Raw genomic sequence first — 12,054 nt, 5'->3', positions numbered from 1 at the left:
GGAGAGAGGAGGGAGAGGAGGCCAAGCTAGAATGTGGTTTCAGGTGAGGGGCAGCCTCATCCTAATCCTGCAGGGAGCTCTGGAGCGTGAATGGCACTGGTGTTGTACTGTCACACCAACCAGTCATCCACTGTGGGCCACTGGGCTAGGGTATAGGTCCCAGGCACCTCCAGGCTGGGAGACTCCAATCACCCAAGGTGTGAGCCATCAGCAGGGACACCTGCACAGCTAGGTGTTGGGCAGACCTGACCAAAGCCCTAAAAGAGATCCCAGGAGATCTGGCTGGGACCAGCAACATTTGCTGTAGCTAGTTTTCGTGTGCAGTGCTGAGTGCTAATTCTCAGGGCCACAGGAATTTGAGCCAAACTAAAGGGAAGAACAGAAGGGGGGTCTGTGAGCAAAAGCCTTCCACTTTTAAGGCGAGTATCAAATTGCAAAATGTGGAAAACCCGCAAAGTGTTCTTGCTTACAGGCAGGGTTTACTCCATGCTGTTTTATATTAAACCCCTACAACCTGTAAACAAGTTAATCAATTTGCTTATTATTGAGACAATTAAATGAGATAGTATATGTGAAACAGACTGGCACTTAGTAGGCACGGAACGACTGTTTTGCTGGACTTGATTCTGAATACTGCTTGATTAGATCCAAAGAAACTCTGTTTTTTGAAAAGTCACCATGGTGACAGCGGTAGTCATAATAATAGAAATAACGATGATGCGGTTTGGGAAGCTAAACACCATCATTACTTACCATCTCAACCCTATGAAGTAGGTTATATTTCCCTCCATAGATGAAAGGTAAGTAATTTCCTTGAGGTCAGTAGGCTTTAAGCAGTGGACTGTGGCCTCCTTTTGTCTGACTTTACAAATTCACATTTCCTGCTATAGTTCATCACTGCCATGCCCCAGGCCATGGTGCATTTTACCTGAGTTTAAGAGGAGGAGGGGGGCATTAGCCAGGTTCTCAGACCAGCTCCTCCGTTTTAAGTTTGTGTATGATTACTTCCCCTGGAACTCCCAGGAGTCTGGGATGGGGTAGAGACAGGTGGGGTGCAGGAGAAGTCCTTGGCGGGTTGGCTGTTGCTCCTGGGAACAGCCCAGAGAGGCTCATGAAAGGGAAGCCTTAAAATAGGAAAGCCTGAGTGGTGTCGGGAGCTAGCACGAGGTCACTGGGACAAGTCCCATTTTCTAGGACGCACAGTAGACACATCAGTCAGACTGTTGCAGAGCTTCTGACAGGTTCCTAGTGATAGCCTCGAGTACAAAATCCAGAAACAGCCAGAATCCTGATAGTCCAGGGGAAGGAATCATGACTGGCGAATGACCAGTCCCAGAAGGGGGTCAAAGCCAGGACTGGGAGAGATTTCTCTACTTCTGGGTAGTCTTTCCAGTGCCCTGTTTCTTATCTCACTCAAATTCAACCTTAAATGCTGATACCAGATATAAATATCAAATGGAAAAAAAAAAAAAAATAAATATCAAATGGGTGGCTGGTACAAAGCCTGTAGGTTAACTTGTGTTAGAGAATAAAACCAGGAGTCCAAAAGATTGGACAGGCAGCAAAGATGGGCCAACTCTAGCAAGGTGATGGTTAATTCATGGGAGTGTGTGTGTGTGTGTGTGTGTGTGGTGTGAAGTTTCCTATTTGAATAAAAACTCAACTGCATGACTTCAGCATCCCAGTAGGACAAGGCAGCAGTGTATGTGACATAGAATGGGGTTTCAGCTAACATTTCCCTGGGATGAGGATCTCACCGGCTTGCCCTAACTACCTGCTTCCAAGTACCTGCAGTCATTGGAATTCCAACTGAACCGAGTTTACTCTGTGATGCCCTCTTTCCAGGTAAGATGTTGGCAGGGGGAGCACAGTGGTTGTATTTGAATCTTAGTGGAGACTATATATATATATATATATTTTAAAGCAAATCTTGCATAACGATTTGAAGTTTCAGGGACACACCAGCAGCAAAAGCTGGATTCCTGTTTTCCAACAACAAAGGCAAATAGATCAATAAACTCTGCAAATCACCATCTGCAGTTCTTCGTCACCTCCTCGATGTGATCAATTAGAGATAACTGCCATTAGAGGTGACATGCCTGAACCTGAGGCTGCTGGTCTCCCCCGACAGATGTTACACCGAGGTGTCCAGACTCACAGCTGGTTGAGAGGCTGGGCAGACAATGAAGAATGGGGCTATTATTTGGAGGAACTTTGAATCGTTTCTACATTAGATCCGTCCACGGGGAGTGAGGAGGCAATCACAGGAAATAGTTTAAAAAGAATGGGCCCTCTTCTTACAATCAAAGATATTCCCCAGGAGCTTCTTTCAATTTCTCCATAGCTGAACGCTCTTGGAAGCCTCATAGCCCCCATGCAAACCTGGTATATGCTCTGAATAACTTTCCAGGAAAAATGTTACATGTATTATGTTTTCATAATAGAGTAAAATGAGATTATATTAATTTAGCTTCCATCCTAGGCACTATGAAGTAAATATGGTGTCATTTTAAGAGACAAATATGAAAGAATATTTGCTAAAGGGGGTATACTGAAAGTTAGAGCCATCGAATCTCAGTGTGACATGCCCAAATGATTTGTCCACTTGAGATCTGGTATGTCATCCTTGTTTTAAGAGTTTGGAAACTGGAAAAAATTAAAGTGATCACTTGGGGCGCCTAGGTGGCTCAGTTGGTTAAGTGTCTCCCTTCGGCTCAGGTCACGATCTTAGGATCCAGCCCCACATCAGGCTTCCTGCTCAGCAGGGAGTCTGCTTCTCCTTCTGCACCTTCCCCTGGTCATGCTCTTTCTCCTTCTCTCAGATAAACACATAAAATCTTTTTTAAAAAGTGATCACCCAAAGAAAATGAAGGCTTTGATTTTTTACCTAGATACTTAGCACATGTTCCCAAGCATGTTTTGAAGTGTTATGGATATAAGCCTGTCGATGAATTTAGTGTATCCTTGGTAAGAACACCTAATTAGAGGAGTCTGTTAAATCACGGTATATCACCATCAGTCCTGGGCATGGAGGAGCCTGGCATTGCATCCTCGCTACCCAACACATGGCACAGGTGAGAACGCACAGCAGGGGCACCTTGCAATTATCCACACATGGGGTTTCGTTTACTGACCTGCAGGAAAATTGAGGACAGCTCCCTGGTCTTTACTCCCATAAGGTGAATGGAATCCTCCCTCCAAGGGTTTTGGGCAGACCTTGGATAGTGACCAACAATTATTCATCTACTTGTCTATATCCCTCACTGGGCAGGGAGTTCTTCAGGGAGGGACCACACATTATTCCTTTCTATGCTTCCAGATCCCAGTACCCAGTCCAGAGGCTAGTAAAGGAGTGAATAAATGTAGGAACAAATACATTTGTCAGGTCTAAAATCAAAAAGTGTGTGCCTGTACGCATATGTGCGTGCATACATGTGTGCATGCGTGCATAAGTCTACACATGTGCTCGTGCCCATCAGAGCCCAAGCAATTCTCAGGGTTACTATTTGAGAATCACTAGGATTACTTGTTAATAATGTGAATTCCTTGGCCCTATCACAATGCCATTGGATCAGAAGTTCTAGGTGGGGCTGAGAAATTGAAATTTTTAACGAAGTTCCCTGGGAGCATCTTATATATATAGAAGTTTAGGAATGTTGCCCTAGACAAAACCTGAAGAGCTTGGATTCTCAGAATGCTCTGGGCTTGTGATACCTTAAATCGCCAACTCCAGCCTGAGTTTCTGTTCACACGTTTGGCAGAAGAGGGTATGTCCACGTGGGAAAGCATTTTGAGATTTGCAGACCATAGAGAGGTAAGAGGTTAATAACAGGGCCAAAAATCAGAAAAGCACCCTCAGGGAAGCAGAGGGAGGCAAGACCCCCGCCCTCCCGCCTAGGACATCAGGTGTGCAAGGTAGGGGGACACAGAATCTATATCAGTGTTCCCTGAGAAGGGTACCTGGGAGGAGCTCCTAAGAAGATAAAACAGAACTGGGCCCAAGCTGAAGCCGGAGTCCCCAATCCAGGATGCATGGAAGAAATCTCTTCTTTAACATGCCAACCAGGAACCACAGGCCTGGCTCCCAGACGAGAGTGTGCACACTGAATCAATTGAAATTGAGTCACGGATATAATTAATTTAATGTGTTTAAACGATTTTCCGTATAGTAAACATGCTGAATGAGGGTGACCCAGAATAAAGTGCCTGCCTGAGAGTGGAAAAATGGACACCATGTGTGCCGTATAATGAAAACCCTTTAGCAAATAGAAAATGCTTCAATTTATTTCTGCCTCCTGTTCCTTTCCTTTCCAACTCTTTATTTATGGCTGAACTTGGCCTTCTGTGGTCTCCTTGGACCACAGAGACACTTTTTATTTTGTCAGAAGATGTCCTTTCTTCTCTGATCAGAAGACAATTTTAATGAAACCTGTCTACAGCCCAGTGACAAGCACATATTAATATGTGACAAAGGAGATTAGGGGGAAGGGGGGAAAAGTGTAGAATTCTTTCATTATCCTAATCCCTTTCTTCAGTAAAGGGGAATGTGCACAATGAGAAAAGTGGTGGCACCTGCTGTGGCAGGGACAGGGCCCAGTGAGCCACAGCATCCTGGCTCTGCCAAACCGTCCCTCCGTGTGACTTTGCAAGCACCCTCTCCGGACCTCAGATATTCATCTACAACATCAGGGGGTTGAATCTGAGGATTGTGAAGAGCACCTTGAATCCTAACATCCGCTGAATTATTATAAACCGGGGAGGGCATAAATATGTGTCAAGAAATTTCTCATGAGAAAGAAACTCCTCTTCAAGTCGTGTAAAGTGTCCAGGCAGTTTTATCTAATTGCTCATCAAGTGGAGATTACGTATTATTTGGCTTAGATGAAAAGGAGCCCTTGAGAGTGGTTATAAATGATCTCCAACCAAGATACATCAGGCATCTGGGCAAAAGGCCGAGTGCTAGGATGAGGAGGGATGCAGAAGGCTTCCTAGATTCTGTAGCTCTCTATCCAGCTGTTTGGGCTGGAGATACTGTGGATTCCTTCCATTAAATAAGAAGCAAAGCGTGGCAGGACGACCTGAGGAAGTGTAGCCACGTTTGGAGATTGCTCTGCCCACAGTGCTCCTGGTGTGGAACAGGCGAGTCTCACCTTCTGCAAGGCTCAGTCTGTGTAGAAGAGGGAGGACCTCTGGGGTCCTGGTGGGGCCATTCTGCGGGGTTTGAGCGAGGGCAGGGGGTTGGGGGGTGGCCCAGGGGCTGCGGGTGAGTGGCTGAACAGGTAGGGCCCTGGGCTGCTCCTCCTTTCAACCGAGAAGCTTCTCTCCAATCTGTGTTATATACCAGCACCACGTGAGATTTTATAAGAGGTTCTGAGGATTAAAAACATTTTTTTGGAAACTAAATTTTTGAAAGCTGTTTATTGTCTGAATCCAAGCTGCACCATAAGCACGGGTATTGCCCCTAACTATTCAGAGGCTTTGCATCTGAACTGTGGGAGCAGAGGCCAAGAACTGTCTGGTTAAGAGTGGCTTTGGTCTGAGATTTTGGAGATCTACTTCTTTTCAGGAAGCCTCAGCCGCTGCCCACCACCCGGAGCAGCTGCACTCAAACTCCAGCATGTTAGCACCGCCTGGAGGGTCTGTTAAACGGCAGCGGCTGGGCCCCTGACCAGGACTCTGAGTCAGTGAGTCCTCGGGGGTCGGGCTGGGGAGTGTGCATTTCTACCCAGCGCCCAGGGGACACAGGTGCTGCTGGTCAAGGAGCACTTTGAGAATAGGTGGTCTGTAAAATGAAGGCCAGCCTCCTTCGCTTGTTCCTTCAGGAGTGGGCCCCAACTTACCTTCCCAGCCTCATCCTCCTCCTTTCCAATTATCCCAACAAAGTAATTGTCCCTGCACACACTCACGCATATCTCCCTCGCTCACCACGCTCCATCTGGCCAGACTGCCGGCCCCCACTCTGCATGTCTAAGGCGCTGCACAATGCTATCTCTGCCAAAAAGCTCCCTGACTTTTTCATCCATGGTCACAGACACCCCTCTGGGCTTATACGCTTTCTCTCATGGTGATGGGCCCTTTTAATTTTTATGATCATCGGTGTCCAGCTCTCGCCTCCTCATTTGGACCGCAGGCTCCAGGACAGGGAGCCCATCTTATCTACCTCAGCATCCACATCATTGTCGACACCCTCACCTGCACCAGTCCCCCCCCACCAGACCAAACACCGGCAAGCCTGAGCACACGCACACAAAGGAAGTGTGAACATTTAAGAAATGCACTAATCGACTCATCTTGTCTACAACTCTTAATACCTCAAGACAGACTAACTTCTCGACTCTTTAAATTAGAACACAAGACAGGATTTTAGCCATTTCAACCCATGCTTTAGGCAAATTTTCCTTATATTCTGAAGCAGAGTCAGTGACGAACACATCATCACGAGATATAACTGCCACTTAACGTCCAATACCAGAAGGTAGTATAATGCAGCATTTAAGAGCTAGACACAAGTTCAAATCCCAGTTCTACCTCTGATTGGCCGGAGAACGTAAATGCTCTGAGCTCCAGGCTCCTCACCTCTCATAGTGATAATAACAGCATCTACTTCCTGTGGATGGCATACGGATGCAACGGGATCATTATTAACACCAGCAACCCTAGCATGTATTGAGAGCCTACTCTGGGCCTGGGCATACATTTTTATAGCTAACCTACATGAAGTGCTTAGCAAAGTATGTAGCACATAATAGTCATAAAGGAAATGTTAACAATTATTATCAATGCTTTTCCCAACTTCTTTGCAAGTCCTATGTTATTATCCTCATCTCTCAAGGCTCAGAGCGAGTAGCCTGCTCAACAAATATTAGCAGTTTTTACTTTGTAATGGTCCATCTTTATACCTTTATAGCAGGTACTATTTCCATGTTGGGAATGAAAACTCTATGGTTTGGAGAAGGTACCTTGAAAGACCCAGGATTTGAACCTGACTTTGGGTCCAGGCCTCTTGCTGCCCCCATCCCCCAGCTGGTGAATTTCAACTGCTCTGTGAACAGTCAGCTCACTACGCCCTTTGCAGTCCATGAGCAGCAGAGAAGCATTTCCCCAGCATGTCAGAGAGTATCCCTGAACCTGTCCCTCATTTTGGCAGCCCCGCAATCCTACAACCCACAGGAAGTTATGTCAATGACTGGAGAAAATGGATCTAGTATCAAAGGGTGTGTGACTCAGCCCCCTTTGCCTTGTACATCACCAAGGGGCCTGAAGGAAAGGGGAGTCTGGGGCGTGGGACTGACCGTGACCCCGAAGAAGTTGGTCTCATTCATGGCATTGAGGATGATCCTGCCCAGCGTGTGGTCCGTGTAGTTGAAATCCTGGATCCGCTGGTGCCGACTGCTGGCGTGCAGTGTCTCCATGGCCCTCTGCAGCGTCTTGGCGATGACCCAGATGCCATCGTAGGCGTACCCATGGAACTTGCTGGGCCCCACACCTGACCGCTTGTTGTTGTACTCTCTCTCATACTGCTGTGGAGTCTGTAAAACAGGGGGATAGGGGGACACCAGGTTATAACCGGCAGAGACATCAGGCACATGGTGCCAAGAACTAACACTCTCCGATGCTTACAGTGAGTCAGGCACGGTGCCAGGCTCTTTATGGGCATTATCTCATTTAATCCACACAGTGACCTCATACAGTGAGGTACCGTTATTGTCCCCATTTTCCAGATGAGAACATTGATTCAGGAAAGTTGACTTGCCCAGGATCACATGGCTGGTGAGTGGCAAAGCTGAGACTTGCACCCTGGCTGTCTAGGAAGGCTAGGGTGAAGGAATAATGCACCCTAACTAGGCCTCCCTCTGATATTTGCAGGGTTTGGAGCTACAGTACCAGTGGAGGACCACATTCCGTATGTCTAAATATTTACATTAAAGACAAGCCAATAAACTGTCCAGTAAAATATTTTTGTCTCCCCATCATAATAAATATACCTTCCTAATGATCTGGAAGGGCAAGTTTGAATACAGAATTTTGGGGCTTCTTGGAGCTTCAGGCTGGAGATAGAGGCATAGAGGGAGCTGGCTTTGTGGTGGGGCCCACCTCTGTAGCCCAGCTCAGTCTACACCTCCTCCCCTTCCAGCATCATAGACCTTTAACAACCCCAGAGGTACAGCCCAATCTCAAGAGTGCAGACCCTGGTAAGAAGCTCCCTGGCCCTGGAAGTGGTTCCAGTTCTTAGGAGGGAGGGGGTGCAAGCTCAGGGGTGGGGGGCATGACCCAGTGGCCTTGTGGATTCTGAGCCCCGTGGAGCCTGAGTGAGGCCTTCCTAGAGCATGGGGCCTGGGGCTGGTCCCAGGTGCCCAGATGTAAGGGCTGTTCTGACCCTATACTGTTTCCCTCTTCTTTCCTCTTCTGTAATAAAGCAAGGTCTGTGAATAATTCAGCATTTTGTAAAAAAAGTTTTTTCTCCCGTTGAACTGAATTTCACAAAAGAATTTCATTGGTGATATTAACATTCTGATTGTGGCCACAAAGTAATGAAAACCTTTTTACTCCAATTGCTGAGGCTTACACATTCAAATGGATACCACCCTAGGGGAACTCATCACCCTTAACCTTCCCATGGGCCTCTCAAGTCACTTCTGAACTCCTCTGTCAGAAACGTCATCAGAGTCTATAGCTAAGTCTTTGGAAAAACCCTCTTTGGGGACAAATCACATATAGAAACCATTGTCAGTTTATACTGGGAAGGGCTCTTAGAGATGGTCACACGTGCTCCCCCCACCTGCAGCCTGAGGCACAGAGAGGTCCAGAGACTTGCCCAAAGTTACAGAGCTTGTGTGCGTGTATGTGTGCATCTCTGTGTGTGTGTGTGTGTGTGTGTGTGTGTGTAGCTACACTGGTCCCATTCCATCTCTGTTACGTCTTTAATTTTTGACTTTTGAGGGCATAATTGCTTTTTGCAAACCACCCCCAATTGTTTGGGGCCATGTCTGGTGCCCAAGGAGGGTGGTGAAGCTGAGCCCTCAAGGGCTGAGTCTCACGGCTGGAGCCTGAGTGAGTCTGTTGCCCATGGTTCAAGGTGTTAGCAGGACAGGTTCACACTCACTTGTGCCTGGGGACAGCCAAGGGCTTCCCAGAAGTATAATTGTGGACTCTAGGAGAGGCTTTTCGCCTGACCACATAGGAATGCTGGTGGCCCAGCAATAGCACCCCCTCCTTTTTTGCTTCAGCTCCCACTGGATGACTCAGGTCTCATCCCTGTTGACAGTTTTCCTTGGAAATGCGTCATGTCCAGCCATCACATTTGTTCATCACTCAAAACACATAGCAGGAGCTCCGCAAATCCAAGGGTTCTTCCAGGAGGCAGCACTGTTTCTATGTCCAGCCTGGCCCAGAGCCTTGAGCTGCTCCTCACGCCCCCCTCATGCCCTCCACCCTCATGCACTCCTGTGGGGCCGGCTTTCTGCCCTCCACCCTTTTACTCCTCTTCACGGAGCACAAGGGCTGAGGGGCCCATAATGAGGCACACTCTCTCACTTAGATCTCTAGGGTCCTTTGATCACATCAAGTTGGTTTGCACCTCAGGGCTCTTGCACCAGCTGTTTCCTCTGCCAGAAAGCTTCCCCAACTCTTTGCATGATATTCTCAGCATTCAGACGTCAACACTTGTCACTTCACAGGGGTGGCTTCCCTGACACACCCTTTCTAAACACCCCTCACCCTAGGCATTCTCCATCCACTGGTTTTATCTTCTTTACTGCCCTTTTCATATCCTGCAATGGTTCTACTTATGTGATCATTTGCCTCTTGTCTGTTCCAGCCCTCCCTTCTTCCCTGCTCCCTACACCTCAACAGCTAGAATTAAGCTCTGTGGGGTCAAGATGCTTTCTGTCTTGATCACCTATGGCAATACCTACAGAGGTCCTTGATAATCCTCAGTGTCTCCATCTGAAAGATGAGAAAGTGGGATCAGGTGATCTAGAAGTTTCCTCTTGGCAACATAGGTAGGACCCTGGCACAGTAGTCAGGACAGAGGATTTGGAAGCAGGCAGCCCTGCCCTCCATCTCTGGCTCTGGGTTTGCTGTGACCTGGGGCGAAGTCCCCTCTCCTGCAGGTTTCTATGTCCTCTCTTGCTGGGTGGCCATGAGGATTCAGTGACATGAAGCATGCAAGGCACCCAGTCTGGTGTCCAGGATATAGTAGGTGCCCCATAAATGCTACCCACTGTTACTAACAGTAAAGGTGGCTTGCCCAATCCAGCCACCCAGCGCGGCTGGGTCCTGCTAACCCAGAACGCCCTGAAGAGCCAAGATTGTGCCGACATCTGTGCTGGCAGGAGTCAACGGTCCTCCAGAGCATGCAGGCCCTACCTTACTTCCTTAACCAATCCCCAATTACTGGACAGTTAGGATGTCTCGAATTTGTCCCAAGTACAGGACTGCAAAGAGCATCCTTGTATCTAAACTTTCTGAACACGTACTGGTACTTATATTTTCAGAATAAATTCCCAGAAGTATAATTGCTGAGGCAAAGAGTATAACAAACTTAAACACGATTCACCCATACTTCAGCCAGAATATTCTCCCCAAATATGAGAAATTAAAATCCCACTGGGTATGAAAGTACCCATTTCTCTGCATCTTTGACAACAACGAATTTCACAATTTTAAAAACCATCAGTTTATTAGGGTAAGAAAAAGAGCATATTGGAGTGAGCTCCTTTCAAATACCAATAGGCAATTTTTACTTCTTAGGTGCATTTCTTTCTTTCTTTTTCTTTTTCTTTTTTTTTAGGTGCATTTCTTTTTTATTCAATATTGCTAAGGTGATCACACCTTTTAATGTTTTGTTTAAATGCATTCTTGTTATTATTCCATCCTTTACTATTTGGCTATATATTTTCTTTGATTTTTAAATATGATTTGGGTCTATTTCTGGTTATTAATTTAGCTACTGGCTATGTTAAAAGTATTATAAATTATAAATTGGATTTGTTTTTTTCTAATTGCTTTAAGCATCAAAGTCATGAGGCCCCTCTGACTTCTTCTCTCTTGGATTTTGATCCTGTGAACTTGCTCAGATGGATACAAAGGCATCCAGGGCTGGTGGTGTCTATATTTGAGTCCTGTTTGTTCAATCTAATAATTATATTCAGATGATGTTTCCAGACCTCTTCCCTACCAGAACATGCCCCTGGGTCATCCTTCAAGGTTTCTATGACCCTTTTAAAGTCAGGAGTCCAGACCTGAGGCGAACATTCTCAGTGTGCTCTCACCAAGGGATAAATGAGTATAATTTTTTACCTTCCTTAATGGTGTTTATTGGGGTCATTTTTTTGTGGAGACAGCAGGGGGCACAAAATCATATCATTTATTCAGCTTGAGCTTGGAGCAAACACAAGCCCCTATGTGCACTTTTTACATATGTACTTACAAATCCATATCTTTCTATCTCACAGCACTGTCCTTCATCCCTCAAGTGAAGAACACTGGAAATTTGGCTGCTGACCTCATTTCTGTGGGAAGAGTCCTTGGAATGGGACAGGTGTAACTAAGCCCGGAAAGGTGACCTCATTGTCACTGTCTTAGCAAGCACCGAGTTGAAGACATTGCTACCACATTATATCCCAGGCCATTCATCACTTCCCAGGTGAAGCCAGCACCAATCTCCCTTGGGCAAAACAATGACAGCAGGAAGAAACACTCTCACAAATTGTCTGAGGAAAAGTAGTAGTTGCTCTTCAAGCCGGCCTCCGATTATTCAGGGCAGAAGAATTTCTTCCATTGTAGAGCTGACACTGAAGGCTGATTAATTACTCATTCTCTGAGGTCAGGTTTATCATGAGATGCTAAAAGTTTCTGAGAAAATAACTTTATATAGATAGTCCCAATTACTGACAGGTTGTGCTCCAGCATATTTTTGAAAGGCAGTTGTTGAAACTTGGAACATATTTTTCCACAGAAACTATGTTATAAATAGTGGTTAGGCTCCTAGGCTAGCCCACACAAGCTTGCTAACCCACAATGTGACTAAACCTTATGGGTCTGTCATTCCAG

At 46.4% G+C, this 12,054-nt stretch overlaps 1 protein-coding gene across 1 annotated transcript in view; it reads right to left on the bottom strand.

The window, feature by feature from the left end:
* The window catches only part of GABBR2 (gamma-aminobutyric acid type B receptor subunit 2), a 349,564-nt gene that overhangs the window by 131,837 nt on the left and 205,673 nt on the right, over nucleotides 1-12,054 (bottom strand). Inside the window, exon 7 of the mRNA XM_026013320.2 lies at nucleotides 7,293-7,529. Within this exon, the coding sequence (XP_025869105.2) occupies nucleotides 7,293-7,529 (237 nt within the window). The remainder of the gene's footprint in view (nucleotides 1-7,292; nucleotides 7,530-12,054) is intronic.

The sequence above is a fragment of the Vulpes vulpes genome, chromosome 12 (assembly GCF_048418805.1).
Source record: "Vulpes vulpes isolate BD-2025 chromosome 12, VulVul3, whole genome shotgun sequence".
Taxonomy (NCBI): domain Eukaryota; kingdom Metazoa; phylum Chordata; class Mammalia; order Carnivora; family Canidae; genus Vulpes; species Vulpes vulpes.
This window is presented reverse-complemented; position numbering and strand designations above follow the sequence as displayed.